Below are 23,653 nucleotides of genomic sequence, written 5' to 3'. Positions count from 1 at the left end.
AAAACAAAACCCAGAGTTTTCATTCACAATCTGCTATGACTCAAGAGTACTGAAACAACTGAATTTAGAACACATTATTTTAAAACCTCCTTGTTCTACCAATCAGTCTTGGAAAATAATGCAAACTTGCCAAGTATCACTTCATTTAATTTGTTGGGGGGGGGGGGGGGGGTGTCTTAATATTACAAAGGAATATGTCTTTTCTTCATATAAATGAAAGGGGGGAATATTTTATCCTTTGCCTTGTTTAAATTATACTATTTATTAACAACAACAACATTAGAAGACCCCAACAATTCAAACCATCCCAACAAGACTAGCCATGATGCACTCAATCTGTCAATGGGGATATTCATTTTTAGGACACTTTTGTGTCTTACAGCTGAATTCTTTCACTTCTTCAATGAAAAGCAAAATATACTACGTTATTTTAAAACTTCATCTCAAGCTCGCTGTACCTCTGATAATGCAAAAATCCTATTACCTTGTGACCTCTTACTCAATTTGCCATTAACTGGAAAACAACTTTGCAACTGTTTCCCTGCAGTTAATTCTTAATTTCCATCAATGATATGTTTAATCATGTTACTACAATCAAACAACAGTTTGACTAACACGGCATTGAAGCCAAACAACTTCACTCATTTGGAAATTTTAATAAAAGGATGTGACCCACCCCAGGAGGGGTAATGTATATCCCTCCCCTACGTGGGGATCTGCCCTAAACATATATACATGTATATATAAATGTATCTATATGGTCTCTGTTGGGAGGACTGTATCGCAACCAGCAGTACAAACTCTCCTATTTTCAGTTTCACAACAGTTGCATCGTATAAAAGGCGATCTCAGGATCTGCGTTAGACCTCCCAACTTCTAGCCACTCGGCCCTGACAAAGCCTCCTGCAGAAGACAAAAAATAGAAGCTTATCTGCCATCCTTCAATTGCTCCGAGGGTTAATTTTACAACAGCTGGTAAATTATTTCAATTTATTTTTCCATCCTTCGACAAACCCTACCTAAACCTTTTTTTTTTTTTTTTTTTTTTACTTCTGTTTTATTATTGTTATTTCCTGGCTGTCCCTAGCCGTTCCCTCCCGCCCCGCCCGGTACAAAACCAAAGCTGACTCCCACCCCTCTCCGTGCGTCGTGTCCCCCCCCCCGCCACCTCCCTCCCTGACGGAGCACCCCCGGAGCCAGGGGAAGCCGGGGCTGTGCAAGGCATCTCGGCTCTCCAGGCTGGCCCCTCCGCCTGTCCCCGCTGTGCCGGGCGCAGGGCCGCCCCGGTCCGCCCGCCGGCGGCTGCGGGCCCCCGGGAGAGCGCGGCAGCCCCCGGGGCTCCGGCCGAGCCTGCCCGTAAACAGCCCCCGAGCGGCTGCCGCTGCAGGCCCCTCCGCAGACACAGGGCCCTCTCCAGCCGGCACCGCTCAGCCTCCGGCCCGGCCGGCAGCCCTCGTTCGACCGCTCGGCCGGCTGCGGGGCACCGAGGGTTCCCCGAGGCCTCCCCGGAGCTCTCACCAGCCGGGCCCGGCCGCCCCCGGCCCCCGCGGGGGGCGAATGGGGAAGTCCTGACTTACCTGTCATTACTTTCTACGCCATCTTGGATCCACTTGTCAACGTCCCCACAAAGCATTGTGGGAAAGCCCTCCCCCGCCCTCCTCCCGGCCCGGCGGCCAGCGGGGGAAGGCGGAGGGCGACGGGCCGCTCTGGACGGGACCGGCGACCGGGAACCGGGGACGGGACCCTCGGCCCCGTCCGCGACACGGCGGGATAAGGCGGCGGCTGACGGAGGGCAGCCCCAGGCTCCGGCCCGCAGCTCTCCCCTCACGCAGCGGCTGGAAACCGGCAACCTCGGGTTATTTTTCTCGTTGTTTTCTTTCTTTTCTGTTGGGGTTTTTTTGGTTTGGTTTTTTGTTTTTTGTTGTTTTTTTTTTCGCCCCCTCCCCTTTCTTGGGAATCGTGTCACTACCTCGACACGCACGCAGCAAGCGCCAAGCCCGCCGCGGAGAGACGCGCTGCGCGCCCGCGGAACCGGCGCGGACCGTCCTCCTTAAGGCAGGGTGTGAGGTGCGCACACGCGTAGAGAAGGTCCCGCCCGGTAAGCTGCGAGACGAGGTCCACCTGTGCTGAAAGTTTTTTTTTTTGGTTGTTTTTTTTTTTTTCTCGCGGTTATTCTACTGTTGTGGGAGGTTTTTTGGTGGTTTGTTGGGTTTTGGTTTTGTTTTGGGTTTTGTTTTTTTTTTTTTTTTTTAAAGTTACGGCCCTTAAACTTGCAGAAACCTGGGTCTGTGTGCGAAGGCTGCGGCCAGGTGATGGAACAGCTCGCGTTGTACATCGTGTTTTAAAAGCCCATCTGCTTTTGCTGAAGGACTGTCGGTAATGCGTTTCTGGCTGCGCATGAATCCCAGAAACTGCTTTGCATAACAGTTTTATTTTCATGGAGTAATCTTCCCTGTTAGCTGTGTTTTCAAAATGTTTGGCAATCAATTCTTAATACCTATGCTGTTTTGCAAACTGGCTTTTTCAAGGCGTTACTGGCTCAGCTGCCATGGATGGGTGCCCCTCGCTCTGCATAGGCCATCGTGCTTTAGGGCAAAGTGGCCGAGAAATTGGGGGAAAGCAGCTTGCTTTGGGATCTTAATAAAGTTTATCAACAAAACAGGATTTCAGTGTTTTTTAAAAACTTTTCCTTCTACTTTAATTAAAGTAAGATCCAGATCATTTTAGTATTGGATTTTCCTAAATACATTTATATTTAAATTTACACTTAACGCCTCCTAACTCTTTGAAGAATAACCACCAGCCAAGTCTCTGATGCATTGCCACTGCAAGAAGATACTTGTGCCCAAGAATATTTTCAATATTCATCAGCAATGCATTTATAAAGAGAGAGCTCCTTGCAAAAATGTAAATGCAGAAGGAAATAAAGAAATCCTTTGCATTTGCAGCCCCAGACTTAAATCAGTCCACTTTTTAACTCAACTTTATAAATACGGTTGGGAGTAGAGTTAACTGTTTCAGTGCCCTCCCAGAGGCCGTGCCAGAGGGGAGTGTCGTTGGTCCCAGCCTCAACCCAGGAGACGCCATTTCAGGAGGACAAAAACACTCCTGTGGAGCCTGCCGAAGGCCATCTCTGCTGGTCCCCAGTGAGGCTAAAGAGCGTGCTGGGACTCTTAAGTGTTCTCCATGGGCACTGTGCAAGGAAGGGGTCAGCTTTGGTAGATCAGATAAAGGTGAAACCATGTTAAGGATCTAACTAACTTTGTGTCTCATTCAGTCCAGATTGCTGAAGTAGAATTAGTCCTTTTGTTTTGGAGGTTGATTGTGTTTGGTTCCTAGTGAGCTTCTGTATTACTGATAAATTTTTCAGTTACAAGATGCAAGGAAGGTTTCCTTTAAAATAAATGATCATTTTAAAAAAGCAGTGGAAAATAGAATGAGTTTTATATGTGTGTATGTATCTAAAAATATGCATGTATCCTCTGGAGTTTAGTTTGGGGCAAGGCAGAAATTTGCTGGGTTTCTTTTTCACATAAGCTGTCATTCACTTTGGAGTCCATTTGTTCTGACAGTATTTCTTTATACTGTGCTAGGAAAAAAATTGTGTGGCTAGTGACCGAGTTATACAGGGAAGGATTTGTTCAATGACCGACACCATTTTTATTGCTATCAGTATCTATTGTTCTAAAGTTCCTAGATTGAAAGTACTGAAAGGCAAAGACTGCTGTAAAAAGATGGCAACCCTGCACTGTAGAAACAGTCCAGAAAGGAGCTGGGGAAAGACTATGGCAGCAGGGGAATCCCCCATCTCAAAAAAAGTGCTGTGTATAAAACACAACATGGAGACTGTGCCCTTACACCCACTGCTTTTTATGATCTTACTTAAATTAAACCTCTTAGCCCCCATATGAAGTAGGTTTTACTCTATTCTGTAGACTGGTTAATTGTATTGCAGAAACCCTCAGTGGACATGCCAGAGGCTACAGAGGGAGCCAGCAGCTTTGAGATGGGCTTGGCTGCCAAGCACTATTTTGTTCCAAGTACTGCCCCTGAGCCTGCAAGATTGGAGTAACTGTATTATTTCTATGTGGTGCCCCCTCCAAGCTCTTTTATAGTCTTCTTTACCAGATAGAAAGATGAGGACTGTTGGTCCAAAACAAATCTGGGCTCCAGGCACTCATTAACCTTGGAAATTCTGCTCAAAGTGCAAATTGTGCAGCAACTAGCCTAGAGGATGAGATTCCAAATCCAAAGGGCCTTAATGTAACTAAACTTCAGTTTCAGAGCCACTTCTATGGTAACAGCACAGAAGGCAGAGTATGCCACCAGCAACTGGTTATACACTCCATGGGAAGAAAAGAGGCTTCTTGTGGCTTTTATTGACATGTTTCAATACAGTATTAAAGGATAATTTAAGGAAATAACCTTATAATATTAGCTGCTACTGTGGGAGGGACTCCACGAGATGTCTCTTCTTCTCTCCTTGATGTGTATTACCTCAGTGGAAGCTGCAATTTTGGCTTCCAGTCTCTGCCATCAAACACATCATTCCCAACTCTACAGGCAGAGTTAACAAGCCCAGTCTTCACTCAGCATTGGGCTAGGCACAGAAACAGATGCGTTATGTGCTGACTACTGGCTTGCATTTCCAGAATTGTCCAGACTTCCCAAGCTCCTGGAATCCCCACGTGCTATGCTCACTAATGGGATTTCATGACAAGATGAGAGCTCACAGCACTAGGCTTCTGGTGAGGAATGTGGGTTTTTGCACTGGTTGCAGCACACTCTCTTTCTTTTGCCCAAGGAGACCAGGAGGAGCTGGTCACATGGAGTCTGGGAGCAGAAGAAAAGCGACAGTATATGTTGCAAATATAAGAAATGCCAAAGGCACAATGGGGAGGCATGAGATAGGAACAAAACCAATTAATGTCTGCTCAGCATCATGAGACTTCACGGGACTCAGATCCTCAAAAGCCTAACAGTGATATTTCCAGGGACTTGTTATAATGGTAAGATTAAAACAAAAAATGAAACAAAAAAAAACCCTCGAACGAATGCAGCAATACCAAATTCAATTCCACTTCTACATTTTTTAAGATTTCAAAACCTTTCAGATCCAAAAATTGCAATTTCCTGCTGGAAGTTTAGAAAGCCCAATCTCCCAGGGACCATTACTGCAAGGAAGCCCTGTACAGAAGGCACTAACACATCCAGCCTCCCTACCCTTAAGTCAGGATTCTGTAAATGATGACTGTTCACAGGACTTCTCCCTATTTTGTGAAGCTAGGAGCCATGCCCAGGTCCTTGGAGAATCTAGGCTTCTTGCCAAAAAACAGGAGTTTGAAAACCTGGGGCCACTCAGGGCTGCTAGGCTCCCTGCCACAAAGCTAAGATCTGAGCAGAGCTCTGAAAGGTGTGGCACAGATTCTGGAAGAGTTGGGAACTCTGAAACCCTCACTTGCTTCAAGGCTAATGGAGAGCTGTTAGCCAAAAAACCCTAGAGTCCTGGCTCGCCCATGAGCTGCACAATTGGAATCACAGCTATAGCTTGGTTTCTACATTATCAAAACAAAACTATTTTAATTATTTCAAACTTACACTGCTGCTTTTTTTATTTCTCAGACTTTTGCTTTCACAGGAAATTCAGAAAATCAATTTCCATTCTATGATAAAGTTCACTCCTGTTTCTGGGAACTGGCATTTCTTGAATTCCAATACAGAAAACACTATTTTCGATCAGCTCCACTCATGATGTCTAACTTCAGAATACAGGAAAAACCATTACAATTAACATGTACAAGTAATAAGCACATAATACATTCAGCACCGAACTGCCTCCCTGGCCCTGTAGCCTAACGTCCCAGCTGGCATTTTGAGCAGTTTTTACCTCTGAGAAAGAAAACAGGAGTCCTTTCTCAATAGAAGTTCCAGACTGATTGCAGTAATAGCAGCAATGTTTTTATTGTCTTAGCACACTGGACCTTTATAAATTTTTTTAACTCCCTCAGAAGCAGCAATCATGGGAAACTAACAGAAGTTAAGTGCTTTACCCTTTGCCACAAACAAGTCAGTGGTAGACTTGAGGTTAGATAGCAGCAGTAATTCTTAGTCTTACTAAACAATAAAGCAAACTGTTTCTAGGCATCCATTAATGTCTGATTATTAGGGTGAAGAGTAGCAAGTTTTGATTTTCCAGCATGAAAATTCCCCTGGAATTCCTCCAGAGTCCTCTAATGAATAGATGATCTCAGCTTTAATCTTACTTCATAATTATCCAAGGATAACATTTCTTCAGTGTGGACTCTTTAAACACATACAATTTCTAGAACAAGTAATATTCAAACTAATTCATTTTTCCTTTGATCCACAAAATGAGTGTTGAGAAGCAAACAGCAATAAGGGGATGTTGAGGGTACATTGAGGAGGTAGGAACTACAAAGTTCAGATTACTGCAATGGTTTGATCCCACATTGTCAAGATCAAAGATCTTCAATCTCAGTGCATTTTTTTAAGAAGCCAGCATGCCTTTATGTTGACCTTTAAATTGCTCATGGAGTTATATCTGACATATATCTGCATTCTTGAGATGAACTAACACCAAAAGTTAACAGCTTGTCTTTTTTCTTAGCAACCTGAACATGGCAACCTTCTCCAGAGAGACTCAAGATATACTCCTTTAATTTCCATTAATAGTAGCCTGCCAGCACACACACACACAAAAAAAAAAAAAAAAAAAAAAAAAAAAAAAAACACCCAACCAAAAATACAAAACTCCAGGCTAAATGAATACATTCTTTTCCACTTTTCCACTCACTCACTCACTCACTTGGCTTACCATACAGCCTAATAACACTACAATTTTGTTTTAAAACACCTCTTTTAACTTTGTGATGTGTGGGGAGGGAAACACTGAGGGATTCTTGCTTCGGGCCCCAAATACTAGGTACACAACAGGTGTATCTCACTCTGAGGACAAAGTAGGGAGTTTGCCTTGGGCAGTATGTTGTCAAACCAAGATGAAGGTGTTGGAATTGAACTCAGTGAGGACAAAAATCTGTTTCAGACCAAAAGGCAAAAAGCTTGATCATTGTGGATCTTTGGTATGAATACAGAGCATGAAAGTGAACCTTCATAATCCCTCTGAACTGAATTTTAAGGAGATACCTGGACTGTTGAAAGGTAAGAGTGCTTCCATGTCCTTTCCAATGCTGACAGCAAAAGGTAGTTGCGAGGGGAGAGAAACCACCTCCTCTTCCTCTCTCCAACAAACTCATGCTCTAAATGCAATCAAAGGCAGCAGAGAGGGGTATAGCTAGGCCAGAGAGGGAGCAGGATCCACAAGAACCCCAGAAAGTAGGGCCAGGGAACCAGTGAACCATTCCACTCTAGGATAAAAAGGAAAAGAGGGCTGGCTGGGGAAACAGGTCCAATATCTCTCATCTGGTAGAAGTGTCAGAGAGTCCATAATCTTAAATTGCTTGGGGTTAAAGATTCCAGACCAGATTTGCAAATGGAAGAAAAAGGTTTATGATAAGAACGGGGAGAGGCAAGTTCCCACTTGCCCTGATGACCCACTGTTGTCCTTCCTGATACCTCTTGCCTCAGTTTCCAGAAGATTGATTTTTTTCAATTGACAAGGTCAAAACTGAAGTTACCTTGTTCATCATCCTAGCAGCAGCCAGTTTTGCTCATGCTAGCTACTAAGGCTAGCCTCGCAAAGACCAGTACATCCCATTCTCAGATATGGTTGTGACAAGATTTTACACAACTCGTACAATTGGGATTATAATGCAATTTAGGAAGTTAGATGGTAAGCATTCTATGCGTTCTGAAGTCTGCTCCTCTTTCTCCCTTCCCTCACTGATAGTTCAGCTGCTTTTTTGTTGCCTAAATGCAGTAAGCTGGATTGGTATGGCTTGATAAAGTTACAAGCGTCTGAAATGACATTCCCAAGCTATGTCCAAAGTCTACATTTCAGATGCAAATCACTGCTTAGAAGCTTCCATCTTTTCCTGTCCCTTCACAGACCTCCCTCACTCAAAATCACTGTCTAAAGTTTCCTGACTTACTGTGTATTCACATGATAATTACCTGTGCTAAGAGTGTTAGTTTGAATGAAGTTCAGTGTGCTGTTAAAAAGATAGGATTTATATACATCTCAATACATCATTTACAATTATAGTGTCTACCCCACTAATTAGGAACAGAATAGTTAGTTATGGCTATCATTAAAAATCATTAAAAACCAGAGTAAATTCAATAAAATTCCATTGATTCTTACTATACTATTTGTGCTACTATTTTACTTTCTTAAAAAAAACAGAACAGGGACATGGGGAAAAGTCTACAGCTTCCCTCCATTACAAGTAGGTTAAAGCAAGTAGTAGGATGTTATCTTCTCTGTATATAACAGATTCAATTATGAGAAGCAGCAGCTTTGAAGGACTATCTTAGCTAATTGCATAATTGCTATTGTAGCCATCACAAACTGTAACGACAAAACAGTAAAAATTAGTGATTTGCACCAAGCAGAAAGGATTCAGGCAGATTTCCCAGTCAGTTCAGAATTAATTAATAAAGTCTATCTGTAGTCCCAAATCACAAGAAATAGCATTATTCTTAAGCATGAACATCCAGAATTTTGTTCAAACAGTATCTTGACATAACGTTACAACATTATCATTATAAATTACCTGAATGCATGCTATTGTAAAACCCTAGGATTTTATTATTTACAGTATATCCTCTCAATCACAGCCTCAAAAATAGTCCTGTAATGAAATAACCACAGAATGATGTGTTAGACAGGTAAAAGTATACATGGAAAAGAAGAAATCACAAGACTACTATTATACAGACAATACAGTTTTATTATGTTCTTTCACCAATTGTAGCAAAAACATTTAACAACTGAATGAATCATCAAGGGAACTTAATTGCCAACAGGAATTTCAGAATTATGTTCTAAAATTTAGACCAGGAAGGCTTGACAGGGAGAAAACAAACCATATACACACCATAATAATAGTCTCTATTATGAAGATTTAATGCCTTCTTTAAAAGCACTGAGATTATTGAGGCACCTTACTGCAGGTTATGTATCATCTCCTCTTTGGCAATGAGATGTGTGGTTTTGTTAACTAGGGCCATTAGTGAGTTGAGCTTGTGAGACCAGTCATTGAGTATGTTGTTTGGGTCCTTCGGCCTCTGAAAATTGATAATTCCTGCCAGCCTGTCTACTTTAGCAAAGATGGTCTTATTAACTACTAGGTTAGACAGGAACTCCTCCGATTCCTGTAAAGACAAACAGCACCAAGTCAAGAAAATAGCATTTTTATCTACAAAACGCCAGAATTCCTCCCAAACAGCATTAAAGCACAAGGAACAAGATTTTCTTTATACTTAACAAATACAGCTGTAGTAATATTGTACTTAAAAAAAACACACAATAATATTACACATTGGCACTGCAAGGTACTAGCACGATCTTCCCCCCCCCCCCCCCCATTTGACCTATATTTGATTATCTTTCATGAAATTAAAAGTTTCTAATGTACTACACCAACAGACTTTTACACTTTCGAGTACTTGGCTACAGAGATATCGGAACAAGCCGTCTGACAAGCAAGGCATAGGAAAATCCGTGTGAATTACTGACCGCTGTCAAAGAAGGTTTATTCCAAGTTTGTGGACAAGAGCAGATTTAATTAAAAGACAGTAGGGTAAAGCTTTTCATTTGCACTCGACATACCAATATGCCATGATGTATGAACCTTTTTGGAAAGCTCTTGAAAACACAAAGGGTGATGACAGCAAGACTACTCCACCCCGTGTTCTCAAAGTACAACCATCTATAAACAGGGACATTTAAAGGTGAGAAACCCTGTACCTTCAGTCAGTCTTAATCACCCATTGACAAGAACTTTTTAACACTGAAACGCAAGACAAGAAGTTCCAGCATTTAAATGAGACCTTGAATATAAATGAATTTTATGAGCAGCTTTTGCCTTACGGGCACATGCATCATGAAATTGAGTTCTGCCTGGATTAAAAAACAGTTTTCTAACTCCCATAAAGGCATGAAAATACACTCAGGTCTTCATATTGACTAGTAAAGTGACAAATATTCAGATTAATACTATTACTCCCAATAGACTTTTACACTACTTCTCATAAAAAGAACCCTATGAACTAAAGTTCAGTTAATGCTCCCTGTATATCACTATAACACACTTTGTTCTTCCTGTAAGAGCTGAAAAGCACTGGTAACACAAACAGGGGAATTAGACTAAGGATGAAGCCAGGAGAGCTGCAAGTATAATACAAAGACAGATATATACAGATACAATGATAGATACTATATCCATGAACATTCATAAACACACAAGTGTAAACCCTGAGAATTTTGTACCAAGCAGTGTATTTCTACAATGCTACTTCTTTCTGCATTGTCTGTAAAACAATGCAATGATGATCTACGGCATCACTTACAGAGCTTTTTAAGTTAAAAAGAGAAGTCAAATTAGAAGAAAATGTTACTCTGCTGCATACTTACATTATTGCCACAAACACATGTGCACATACACTTCCACATTCTTTATACAGAAGGATAAGCAAAGCAACACTTACATCAACGGAGAGATCCAGGAGCTGTGCCATTCTCTTCATTGTAATTCTGGTATAATATTTAGCCATTATTCTAATATTCTGGAATAAAAGTGTTCAGAGTAGAGGGTTATGTTCAAAAAATAATTGAAGCAGGCTGCAAAAATATAAAAGTCAATGTTAAAAGCAGATTAGGAGCTGTAGTGCTCTAACGGCAGTCCAGCATAAGGTACGTGAGGGAGTTGTGAACAGACAGTTCTTTTGCTTGTAAAAGGTATAAAAGTCTCTACATGACAAATTATTAAGTAACGAAATCAACTAATTATGAATTTAATACAAAGCACAACTTTCAAATTTCTACTCTATTGAAATGTGAATGCTAAATCTCACACTTTGAGTGCAGTATGCTCTTTTTTCTGGCAACTGTGCCAAATACCTATCTATAATAAAGATACACAAGCAAATAAAATGTTGAAAATATAACACAATGGAAAAGGCAATTTATCTGATGCTTTACTATATACTTCTTCTGTTTCTCTTTGTAACTAAAATATGGCAAGCGAAAAGCATTTTTAGTTGAGGCACTGAATATATAGCTAATGCTTAAAGACAGCCATACTTACATGTTCCACAACTCTATTTTTTAAATCTTTCCATCTCTTTTCACCTTCCTCTGTACAGCCAAAAACATCTGTTGCAGGACTGTCAAGGGATCCTTCTCTCAATTCTTTCCCGTATTCTTCAACTAGGGCAGTCCATCGCATCAATTCCATGGTGGTAAATAGTTTTAGGAGGTCTCTAAATGGTTTAGTAAAGTTGATTTACAATCCTGTATTAATAAGGCTCATTTCATACTTAAATAGATCAAAGAAATAATGTTAAATGTTTTAATTTTATTACTGTTAATATTCATTGTTCTTCATGAATATACTCTGTAATACTTCACGGTATCGGGGGCAGCTCAAGTCAGACTGTGTTTCTAATAAATATCTTTCTCTTATAAAGAAACACTTATTTTAACGTAGAACTTGCACAATCATGAAAATTTTGCAGTATTTTTCATACAGCATTAAATTCTGAGATGCTTACAGCAGACTTAGCATAAAGGGACTTCACTTGCACAGTTGATTTGAGAGAGACTTTTTTTTTTTTTACCTAAGAATTGTTTATTAGAAAGAATACTTACTTATACTTTGGGATTTCTTCTAGCTTTTTGTCACTACTAATTCTGTGCACCAAATCAGATTGTTCGTTGTCGTAAGGTGAAAGAATAACATAAAGAACAACGCTCTTCAGTGCCTGTTTAAGAGGAAAGAGTGTGGTTTTTTCCCATAATTAAACAGAGGAATTGAAAACACTGCTCACAGTGCTTAAGAGTTTCACACGTAAAAGGCTTAAGCCCAATGTATTAAGAAGTTAAGGTGAAATTGATGTCATCTTGCAGAAATGAACCTTCATTCAAAGTGATACATTTAAATTGATTCAGGTCAACTAAAATTCTAGTATTTAAAATAAATACATGAAAAAGAATCTTTTGAAATACATAATATCTGTTGTGCATACACAACAGTATCAATTAGACCACACTTGCACAGCTGTTTTTCATTTCTGCACTTGTACAAAACAGACAAGACATTCTCAAGATTTCAAAGACAATATAATGATGATGTTAGTTATAAATATTCATTTGAAATCAACTTTATTATATCTGGTTTTAACTAACTAATTTGTTAATATAGCCATTTAAAAAAATTAAGAACAACAGACTGATGAGCTATTTAATCTGCTGTGAATTGATCTGGTAATGAAATGGCTACTTGCCACATGAAAATACAGACATTTTCTAGGTAATGTTTTTTTACCTGCTGCCACTTTTCACTTTCAGCCTGGATACATGGAGTATCATAAATGGCTCTGTAGTGCTTACAGATGGAGAGGTAGGAGCCTTCATGTTGATCCAGCTGGATCATTAAGTTGTAGTATTTCAACTTTAGTTTCTGAAACAGTATCAAACAGCAAAATTAATACAGCTCCATGAATCATGTAAATGAAATCCAACTCAATCCCAGAAAACAGAGGGATTCAAATATACTTGGACCTGAAGACGGGCATGTCAGATTAAAATTGGGATGGGGTGGGGAGAAAGAGAAATCCTCCAATGACTTACTTCTGTGTTTTCTTCTTGAAAAAATTTTGTATTAATTTTTTTGCTGATAATTTGAGTCCGTATATAGTCTTTTACAGCTAGACAGAGTCTCATCTGCTCCAAGATAAATTCTACACGTTCTTTCTTTTCCATTGAACCATAGGTTTCCACCTAAAATGAAAAGGTAACTATTTCATACTGTCAAAGTCAAATCAAGTGAAGTCATAACTACACAAGAAGAGTGGGAGATTGTCAGGGGAGGAAAACAAAACAAAACAAAACAGAAAAAACAGCTATTCCAGAGCAAGTGAAAATGGAGAAAAGGTTATTCCATTTTAAATCATAGCCCCCACTTACACCAGAATAATCCACTAACACTAAACTCAATGCGCTACCTAGAGAATTGAGATCTGTTTTCCAAATAGGAAAAATTCTATGTAACCTAACCATGAGACTAACAAAAGCGGTTAAAACCGAATTACACTTCCCTAATAACAGTTAATCTAATTCCAGGCATTTCTGCAGATGTACCTGATTAAGTTTCTAAACAATAATCTAAGAGCAGTCAGAATTAACTTTCATTGCTGACGCAATTTTGAGTTACAAGGCATGTTACCTGCAATTCTTGCAGAATAGAGGCAGCCTCTTTCACTTCCCCATTCTGTTCTTTTATTGTTGCAAGTGTCTTTGTCAGGCGAGCACGTTCAATTTCCACATATATCTGAAATCAGAAGTAGTAGTTTAAAAATTGGAATTTTCTAAAGAAGAGTGCAAACTCTAAGACCACAACCCCACTAAGACATATATTTGATGTTTTCATAGAACCAATTAATTCCTTGCGTATCCATACACTCTACTGACACTATCCACAATATACACAAATAAAATATGAAGGATAGTTGACACAGCAGAAGTATTTGGACCAAATTAATCTAAAAAATAACGTCTAAATTCATCTGCCATTCTTTAAGCAAACATAAAAGGATGCGCACTGTGAATGAAGTATTAGGTATTTTGTCTGCTAAAATATACTGAAACAGATACAAAGTTAAGACTTTAATGGTTAATTTGTACTAAGTACTACCATTTGCATTATTTCACTAACTCCTAACCAGCCATAAATCAACAATACTTGATTACTTACAATTTAGATTAACTTTGAACAGACAAAAGCTGTAACATTAATACAGATTTGCCTTAATCCAGAATTGTTTATTTTCTTAAAGCAAAAGGAATATTATGTAAGTAATTAACTTGATGTAATGCTTTGATATCACCTGCTGGTTACCATAACTGTACGTAACACCTTGTAAGTGCAGGAGAAATTAAACTAAACTTGCCCATTTCTCTAACAATTTCAAATATGTAACATTTTAAAAAGCAAAAAATAAACGGCGTTTTAGAACTCTGAAATGTATTATTAATTATATTAATAATATATCCAAATATCTGCATAATGGAAATATGACCAGTGTTTCAGCGAATTATTTAAATATAAAATCTGGAAAATATTTGCAGTCTTTTGGAAAGAAATACACTACTTGGCTTCTCAGGTTAATTTAAAAATTACTTTTGCTCTTATTTGAACAAGATTAAAAAATGTTAAGAAGCTATGCTTTTAAAGAAGGTGAACATTTTTATTCTACCTTTTAGACATTCAGTCTTAAAACAAAATCTTACTTTTCCTTCTGTAACCATACGCAACGTGTCAATTAAGCGCAGTTTGACTGGTAAGTCTGTGATGTCTTCAACGTAAGTGCAGCACTGCTGGACCATTTTAGCAACTGCCTAGTACAATAACAGAAAAGAAGAACATACTGTGTTTTCAGATTTTGCAAATGCATTCAAACTATAACACTCAGAGATAAGTACTAGATAGTTTCATATCAAACTAAAGAGACTCATTTCAACGAAAAGCATGCAAGATACATCTCATTACTTTGGTTCATAAAAACATGTAAAATGATGCTACCAACTGATGCTAGAAGTCAAATGTGATGCTGTCCTGTCATTTCTTTCATCTCAGTTTTTCCCATGATATTCAAAGTAGTTCATCCTATGAGGTTCTCTCTTGAAAAGTAGTACTCCTCTTCTGCCAAATCCACACGACTCTCACACAGACTGGCAAAACTTGCCTGTTTGCCCTAAGACCTGCATGGCTAAAGGGAAGGTACATCTTCTCTTAAGTGTATGCACTAGCCATTCTCTTTAGGACACCTGTAGATTTTTCAGGAAGGACACCTGTAAATTTTTCAGGAAGGGAAGGAAGAGGGGTAATTATTTCTGACTGATGCTTTTCCATCTCTGCATATTCCCAAATAGGCACTAATAAGCTAGCATCCTTCAGTGGCAAGCACAGGTATTGGAGTATTTTCTTCTGGTAACAACACTGACAAAGCTGTTACAATTATTATTAAAATACCTACTTCTGGGAAAGAAAGAAAAAAAAAAAACAAACAGAATGAAACTTCTGGAAACTTCTTCCTCAAGAAGAAAATTCAGCTGAAATGACCCAAGTCTTCAACCACAGTTTGTTCAAGTTAGAGAACTAAACTGTACTCTACTTGTATACACACTCCTAAAGTTTCTGCACATTAAAAGGTAGCTAACCTTTTTCTTCCTAAAGCAATGATGCCTTTAAAATTACCTGTTGCTGACTTCTAATTAAGTCAAACTAAACACACAGTGTAATATATGTTGTACCTTCTTAAATGCAAGTGCTTTCAGCTATCCCAATAGCCGATTTCTCAGACAGAACTGCATTCCAGAGTACCACAGTTTCAAAAGCAAGTATGTAAAGCATACACTTTATTCGATCACAATAAATTACAATAACTCTGTTTAATGTACACCTCATGTGAACATGAAAAATTAAGAATACGTTTACAATACAGACTGCAGAAGAGTGTAAAGATGAACTACCATCTAAAAGCACTGGTATGCATGAAAGCAGAGAAGTCACAGCTGTGTTGCCAGGAACGGCAAGCTGGACCACACAGAGCTCAGGCACAAGGTGAAGACAAATTCCAGACCTCAGTTTCATTACTGGCCTTCATATGTCTAGCAAAAAATGTCAACAGAAGCTAATTACAATATATTCAGGCAGGTGCTACAAAGCCAGAAAAGTCCCTACCCACAAGGGGGAATTAGATATATAATACAGCTCAAAACGTAACTTCATTTTTTGTTTCAAAGGATTAAATTCACCTGTTTTAACTGACTTCTTCTCTTTGATAGGAGAATAATATTTTCATTAAGAGCATCCCAGTCTTTAGCTTCGTAACACATTTTCACTATAGCAACTAAGATACGGGATGTGGAGACCATGTCAGATGCCTGTAACAAACAAACAGCATATTAGTGATGGGATAAACAACCTGCAGACCTCTATCACTTGCACTTCTGTTATAGCAAGGGAAAAAAAAAGATTCTATCTAGCCTGTTGATTTTCTTTTTAAAGAAAAGAACAACAACAGAGAAAGACTGATACTCCAATTCCTTTCAGGACTTTAAGGCACTGGAACAAGGGCAGGGGGTAGGACAACCCAGCATAAATGTTGGACACCATACGCTACTTACCGTTCGTGTTTGTTTTTCCAAAGAGAGAAGGTTTTCAATTACTTCCTGCAATCTTCCTTCCTAATGTGATAGGCAAAGAATTATCACCATGAGCGAAGAACACAATTCAGTTTAAATTGAGAGTAGCTCTAATTGTCATGCAAGTAAAAACCATAAACGAGCCTGTACACTCACCTTTAAGTTTTTTTTTTCCTTAAAAAAATAAATATATATAGCACTAACTTTAAATATATGGTTCTACACACAGATTAAACTGGAAAAGTACTAGCTCCATTTTTGCCCAATACATGCTATAAGTTGTCTGTCTAGTGCAAGAAACCTAGCAAGTTTCAGACAGGTTTGGTTAGCTGAAATTCACCAAGCTAGATGGAAGACTGATCTTCCTAGCCAAAACAACACTTTAAGTGAGAACAGATACACAATTAGATACCTTGGCCAAAAAATTGGTTTACTATTACTTTCATCCACATTCATCATATCTTAATTAGAGCATATTTTCGAAAGCATAAACTACATGCTTTACAGCCTAAGCATGGAATTATAATAGTCCTGCTTTTTGGGTTTTGAGAATGATATTTGCCTTTGTTTAGAAGAGTTAAAGATACCACAACATACTTTTAGTCCTAAATTGTAATTCCTAGCAAATATCTTGTAAAAAAAATGTTAATGTGGGAGAATTTTTAACAGCCCACGGCAACTGTGAGGCTGCAAAAAAAGGTTAGAAACTAGAAAATTAGTAACAAAAAAGAGAAAATGAAATTTGTTTCTAAAACATACCTACCCTACTGAAATCTTTTAAACGATATATAATGGTTTGTAACGGATGTGCTCTTACTGCCACAAAAATTTACATGTTACGCAGCAATGAAACATGGTCATGGTGTCCAATACCTACGCAGAGCCGTGTTCATGGGATAAAACACCTGTGCCTACTCTCCATACAGTACAGTCTTAGTGTAAGATGCAATTTACTTATCTTAAGGCTACTGCCTTCAGAATTCTACAATATGCTATATAGTACAATGTGCCTATCGCAACGAGACACGCGGATCAAGCGGGGCATTTGCAGCATGTAAAGAATCAGATACCATCCTACTGGGACAGAACATAACAACAAATCCAATCTGTCTGTTCTGAGGTCCGAGACGCGTAAGAATCTCTATGCTACTGAACAAGTTCATAAAAGAAATCTTAAGATACACCATACGCATGATTACCTCCACGATCCCATCAGCAAGACAGTCTGCAGTCGCCTACGGCTGAGTGCACATACACGTTTGCTCGGCAGATGCCAGGCGCCCTATCAGCCTGCCGTGGCTCTGACCCTCCACTCCAGTCTCTCGGGGCACACACATAACCGAGTTAGAAGGACCCAAAGCGCTGCCTGTCTAACCTGGCAAAGGATCAATTACACGGAGGCAGCTCTGGCACACAGCAGTCCTAGGATGAACAAGCACCTACGTGTCTGCCCAGCCGCGCTGCCCTCGGAAAGTGGCAGCGGGCAAAAGCCATGTCCCTTCTGGTGAACTCGGGCCTTCCTATCCCCTTACCGGCGAGGCTGCACCCTGACATCTCCTCTCGCCTCCCTCCTGCCCACCATCCTTCTGCCCCCCCCTCCCCGTACACCGCCCATGAAATGGTGGAGCAGTCCCTACTTCCCTCCTTCCCCAACCTGGCACGGCAGGGCCCGAGCCCCGGACCCCTCAGCACCGGATCGGGTGACAAGAGGCGGCTGCCCGTCGCGCCGCACGCCCCCGTCCCCCCGCCACCGGGCCGCCTCCCCGAGCGCGGCCTAGCGCGCCCCACGCCATGACTCAGCCCATCCGCACCGCCGGCCTTTCCCCCTCCCCTCACCTGCGCCAGCCGCTCGCACTCGGGCAGCCGCTGGTCCACCGTCGCGCTGTAATCCACCTCCATTTTCACGATACGGCCATCGGCCCGCTCCGCGCCGCCCTCCGCCATCTCCCCGGCTCCGCTCCGCTCCGCGTCCCCCCTCGAACACACACCGGAAGCCAGCCGGGCCCTGCGCGCAGGCACGGCCGAGGGCAGCCCCGCGGAAGGACCCCGCCCCGCACTGCGCCAAACAGGCGCTTGCCGGAGCCACCTCAGCCCGCCTCAGGACCCGGGGCGGGGCGGGAAGGGAGGTGCCTGCTCTGAGGGGAGCGGCGGCCGCCGGCGGTTCTTGGCCTGCGGGCGGTCCCGGCGGCTGTTCCCGCCGCTGAGCCCCGGCCTGGCTCTCTTGGAGCAGTGTCCCGGGCTGAGGGGACCCCCCCACCGGCACCCAGGAAGGGGGAGGGTGGTGGTGGATGCGGGGCGGTGACTTCTCGTGGAGTCCAGTCACAGCCCTGGGCTTGCCCTGTGGCCTGCTGCCTCAGCAGGGGCGTGGGTTCTCTCAGCACGGTTGCCGCAGGCACGGTGTTGGTGGTGGCTTGTGTGTCAAAGAGCTTGAAACCTTGCTAGGGGCCTAGGGTGGGGGGTGGTGAGTCAGGAGGATCTTGGGTTTATGCTGTTTCCCCACGTTCTGAGAGAATCATGCCACGTTGACATGGCAGGCTGCACCGTGGTATGGCCTCGCTGGAGGATGCAGTGTGTGGTAGCTGGTGACTTCACCGTGGTGATTTCAGTGTATCTCGGGTTCCAGCCTTGAGTCATTTAATCACCTGGCATTGCTGGAGAGGTGAGGAAAAGATAGGAGACACAATGGGTTTTAAGAGCATAGAGATCCTGATCATAGCCAGTGTTGCACTGTGAACGTGTTTGATAAGCTGCTGTGAGGCATTGATGCAACACTTGACATTGTAGATTGCCATCATTTCCCATTCCAACACAATTTCATATGATAGAGAAGTTTTATTCACTGGAGAGACTCAATCATGTTGCAAGCAAACAACTCAGAAGGAAATAATGATCACTGAATGCCCTATGTCTTTGGTTGTTATTTAAGACTCCCAGAAAATTACCGTGAAATTACATTGTGTTGTTACTTTATGACCATACCACATACGTAACAACATGTTAATGTGTCAAAGGGGTATTTGAGATAACTATTTTAAATCTTTCACTTACAGAATTAAGACCTGAGTTACTACATCTGCTACACTGGTGTAAATATAGAGTAATTCAGTTAAGTGAATTCAGAGCTCTAATACTGATATACCGATATATGCTTTCCAATTAGCACAGAATAGACCATGGACTTTGAGTCACTTTCTGTTTGAACTCAAACTTGATTTTAAAAGTCCAGTAACAATTTATCCATTATCCTTAATAGGTTTTTAGTTATTAATTGACCTAAGTATTGAAAATACATGCATGTATCAGAAAGTGTATGAGTTGTTCTTTCCTAACCCTAGCCATTTACAAATTTTTACAGAGCTTTGACAATTTATTTTGAATTGTAAAATCTCATTCTTTTATTATCTCGTCGTAATATTAGTATAATTTTACAGTCAATGGATAGGGAGTGATGGCTTTCAGGGAAGTTAAAAGTTGGATTGAACATATTCCCATACACAGTAATTTTGGTTCAGACACTGAGTGAAACAGGAAGAAAATTAATGCATACTGCAACTGTTATCTTCCTTTACCTGCATGGCTATGCTGGGAGACGAGGAGGCAGCTTTTGCCTCCAATGTAGACTTCTTGAATGGCTAAAACTCCCCTAAATTCTTATTCAAAAGCCCTTACTAAAATACCTGAAGACTTTCGCTGTCTCTTATTATGAAGCAACATTTTACTGACACAAGTCCATCTGGAGTTAATGTTCAGCATGATTTAACATATGGGCTTTTTTCCCCTCCAGGTCAAAAATGAAAGATGCGTGAAAAATGCCTTATTTTTACAACTGATCATAGAAAGCGTGTTGCAGAGGTAAGAGTAATAGTTTCTGACAATCCACAGAAAACAAAGAACCAAAATTGAGGCAGGCATGCTTGGCAGAAACTTCCTGGCTAGCTGGAGCTAGAAGTTTTCTTTCTCAGCATGTCCCTTAGAAAGCATTTGGTGAGCATGCTTTGTAGAAAGTCCCAGGACAGTAGTCATAGTAGGGAGTTGTAAAGGATATTGGTAGGGTCACTATTTTTTTTCCCTCTGTGTGTGTGGAGGCAGCACAAGAGTGAGCTGTGCCTGTGGCAATAAGTATGGGGTGACTGAAGAATGTTTTGCTGTAGGTATGGGAAATAATTTTGGTTTCCATTTTGAGTAGCTTCTGGATTTGACACACTACTTTCTGCAAATCTGCATGCTTTGTTAGTTTAAACAAAGCTATAAGGTTTGGTTTATGTTGAAAGTACGTAACAGGTGATAAACTAGTTTAGGTCTTTCTCCTGTTTTTATTGAAATCGATGTCTTTGCCTATAATTGGGTAGCATCAAGGCTCTATGCAAAGAAGTTCAGGTTTTTTACACTGCTTTTCAGCAGAAATCCAGAGATACTGTTCCTAATGAATGACACTGCTAGCAAATCACTTAAAATAGAAGTAGGTGGTTTAGATCTGAATTTGGATTACCTCTCGTCTATAGGTAATATCACAGGTATTGCCTTGTTTTGGCTATTTTGCGTAGAAGTTTCAGGAAAATATACTACCAACATTATGAATTATAGCTACAGTTTGGGCATTTATAAATGGCTATTGTCAGATTTGAGATAGAAGACTCATTAACCACATTGTTCATACCTCAGCTGAAAATCCAGACTGTTATCAGAGCTCCCAGATTCTCTATTTCTTTGTGTAGGTGTTTGCACTTCACTGGAAAGGCAGGGTATGTGAAATATCGTGCCATTATTGCAATGGAATGGAAAGGTTGTTACCTCCACGAGATGGCACTGTGTCCTCAGCGGGCTAAAAATGAGACACACAGCTTGAAATGTACATTCAGAAGCAATGAAAGGCAAAGGGTTTTTTGCTCGCTCTTGTTATGAAACACACATTTCATTGTAGTCCTAAATTCATCTTTAACTGTCCCAGATATGAAATTTCATCACTTCTATTTTTGAAAATAATTTCTATTTAAATGCAGATGTATATTTTACCATTATCTGTACAGTGCCTTGTATTTTTGTATCAGTGTCACAGTGCTTCTCTGCGATACGTGCTTTATAGACGTTTAGAAGACAGGAGGAACAGCAATGTGAGCGTCTTATGATTTACCTGAGGTTGTGTCACAGTTTGGGGTTCTCAGCTGGTTTCAGAATTGGGTTCCTGTGCATGCAAGTTGTAACTTAATAATGGGTAAATTTCTCTGAAAAACACAAAACCCGAGTGTATTAAAAAACGATTTAACTACCAAATTGCCTACTAAGTAGGAAAAAAAAAAAAAAAAAAAAAGCCCTCCTAAAACGGTTCTGGCTTTATTGTTCAACTAGGAAGGAGGCACTTTTTCACTGAACTTTCAGCGTGGCATTTCCAAGTAAATAGCTGATAGGAAAAAAGAGTTTTATTTGTGTTGCAAAATCTGCCGGCTGATAACGAAGGGCTGACCGAAAGGGAAATGGGTGAGGCCTGCACATCCTGTGTTCTGTCCCCCCCTGCACGCTGTCCTTTCTTCTGCAAGGAGGGACGGGCGCGGAGACCTGGAGCTGGCTCCCCGGCGGTCTCACGGGGGCTCTCTTCTCTTACACCGCGTTGTAAATGCTTTGCAAGGTGCGTTGTCACACGTAGGGCAATAAACTTGTCCAAAAATCGAAAACTCTTCGCGGCAGAATTAATTTAAACCGCGATTTCTCCCGGGGCCCCCCTTTCCCGGGAGGCACCGCCGGGCGAAACCCGGAGCCCCCGCCCCTTCCACCCCGGGGTCCCGGGGCCGCCGCGGTCCGGCCACGCCGTTCTGTTAAACCCGCCCCCCCGCCCCGGCTCCCAGCCGCCCCCCCTCCTTCCTGCCGCCCCGCTGATGTCAGCCGCGCCCCCGCCGGGGCCGCCGCCGCCGCTGCAGCCGCTCCGCGCCCGCGGCTACAACGCGCCCGCGGCTGCGCCGGGGAAGCCGCGGCCGGCCGGATCGCCGCGCTAGCCCGCCCCGCAAGCGAGCACAGGCGGGAGCCGCGGCGGCCGCAGCCGCGTTGCGGTGGGGAGGTGGGAGCCGCGTTCGGCAGCCGGGGAAGGAAACGTTATAAAAAAGCCTTTGTCTTGGAAATCAGCATCTCATCTTTCCTGCCGCCCGACGTGCTGCCGGCGGTGGTGGAAAGCCACGTTTTTTCGGCTCATTTGTTCTTTTCGCCGCCCCAGGCATGTCTTGACATAGCTGCGAGAGACTGCCGTTTTCGTACACTTCCGACGGATGTCTTTGGCTGTAGCGATAGCGTTCGGGGTTTGAGACTCGGTAGCGTCTATCGGTGCGAGCGTGTGTGAAATTCTCATGATCGCAGTCTGAAGGAGGAAGAACTGGAAGAAAGGAGCAGTTGTGTTGGGTTTTTCTTCTTGCTGGGTCAGCCTTCCTGGATGGTTGCATTACTCTCTTGTGGACACATTGTCAAGCGCGTACAGAGGAGGCTTGAGTATTTTCTCCCGTGATTGGGTTTCGTCGTGATCATCGTGCAGAAATAACCACTTTTCTCCCAGTTTGCTGGTCCGCACTGAGGCAGCAGGAATATGCTCATGAAGGAGTACCGGATCTGTATGCCTTTGACAGTTGAAGAGGTAAGCTCCGCCACTGTTCGTGGTTAGGCTGTTACTTACCGAGGGTTTTGTCTTTCAAGGCGAGTTGAGGTTGTATTTGTTTTACTGAATATTTTTTCTTCGTGTAATGAACTTAGTCGGAGATGATTGGTTAGAGAGGAATGTTTTTATTGGAAAATGAGGGAATCCTGCGGGAACGAAGGTAACTTAAGTGTATCAAAAGCATTGTGTCGTCAAAGGATGGGTTATAAAGATTTTCCAGCCAGACTTGTAAGAAGAATCTTAGGCATATTTGCAAGGGAATGCTTTGTGCTGAAATCCTCTCTCTGTTGAAGCGTTTGTCCAAAACCCAGATTCTAAATATATCTTCACCTTTGCTTAAAATACCCTTGCAGATGAACATGGCCTGAAACTCGAGCACAGGTAGCGTAGGTAGGTGGTAATTTCTTAGTAAAACTTTTTTGTCATTTAAGGAAATGACTGAAAGTCAAGCCGCTCTGGCGATGCTCTAAACTCAGTGTTAGGAACATTATGCTTTTATTTATCTGCAAACACCCTACCTGCTCAATGTTGTAAGTAAGATAGTAACACCTACATGTAACACACGTGCTGTGTAGTTACTTGTGCATATAAATAGTGCTCGTCTATAGGTGCAATGGGTACCTACAGGCCTGATGGCATATGCAAACGAGGTGGTGCTTTCTGGTTTACAG

The 23,653-nt window shown here is 41.6% G+C and overlaps 3 protein-coding genes across 10 annotated transcripts in view; 1 reads left to right on the top strand and 2 right to left on the bottom strand.

Annotated features, from left to right (window-relative positions):
- The window catches only part of HELZ (helicase with zinc finger), a 92,032-nt gene extending 90,196 nt beyond the window's left edge, over positions 1 to 1,836 (bottom strand). For all 3 annotated transcript variants that reach the window (XM_030014430.2, XM_030014431.2, XM_030014433.2), the window contains exon 1: positions 1,578 to 1,836. Coding sequence is in view for 1 of the 3 variants with exons in the window: in XM_030014433.2 (XP_029870293.1) it covers positions 1,578 to 1,584 (7 nt within the window). In the remaining 2 variants the exon portion in view is untranslated. The remainder of the gene's footprint in view (positions 1 to 1,577) is intronic.
- A 7,016-nt stretch (positions 1,837 to 8,852) lies between these two features.
- On the bottom strand, positions 8,853 to 18,380 carry PSMD12 (proteasome 26S subunit, non-ATPase 12). 3 transcript variants are annotated; one of them, XR_005932330.1, is made up of 12 exons: positions 18,185 to 18,380; positions 16,331 to 16,390; positions 15,959 to 16,087; positions 14,432 to 14,539; positions 13,368 to 13,472; positions 12,773 to 12,922; positions 12,468 to 12,602; positions 11,792 to 11,904; positions 11,229 to 11,403; positions 10,630 to 10,707; positions 9,752 to 9,851; positions 9,197 to 9,294 (listed from the first exon to the last, which is right to left on the bottom strand). XR_005932330.1 is itself a non-coding variant. In XM_030014455.2 (11 exons), exons 1-11 carry the CDS (start codon positions 18,290 to 18,292, stop codon positions 9,085 to 9,087), a joined length of 1,371 nt encoding a protein of 456 aa, XP_029870315.1. In that variant the 5' UTR covers positions 18,293 to 18,379; the 3' UTR covers positions 8,853 to 9,084. The 3 variants fall into 3 exon arrangements, 1 of the variants encoding a protein (XP_029870315.1); XM_030014455.2 differs by lacking the exon at positions 9,752 to 9,851 and having other exon boundaries at positions 8,853 to 9,294; positions 18,185 to 18,379; XR_003923397.2 differs by lacking the exon at positions 9,752 to 9,851 and having other exon boundaries at positions 10,630 to 10,762.
- Positions 18,381 to 20,130: 1,750 nt separating this feature from the next.
- PITPNC1 (phosphatidylinositol transfer protein cytoplasmic 1) overlaps positions 20,131 to 23,653 on the top strand; it is a 92,893-nt gene continuing 89,370 nt past the window's right edge. For 2 of the 4 annotated variants that reach the window (XM_030014457.2, XM_030014461.2), the window contains exon 1: positions 20,131 to 20,200. In XM_030014457.2, the coding sequence (XP_029870317.1) occupies positions 20,147 to 20,200 (54 nt within the window). In that variant the 5' untranslated portion in view covers positions 20,131 to 20,146. Of the gene's footprint in view, positions 20,201 to 22,247; positions 22,962 to 23,653 lie in introns of those variants that run through there. The other 2 variants (XM_041123297.1, XM_030014458.2) reach the window with 2 other exon arrangements.

This window comes from Aquila chrysaetos, chromosome 5 (assembly GCF_900496995.4).
Source record: "Aquila chrysaetos chrysaetos chromosome 5, bAquChr1.4, whole genome shotgun sequence".
NCBI lineage: Eukaryota > Metazoa > Chordata > Aves > Accipitriformes > Accipitridae > Aquila > Aquila chrysaetos.
Note: the sequence above shows the minus strand (reverse complement) of the source record. Positions and strands in the feature narration are given on the sequence as shown.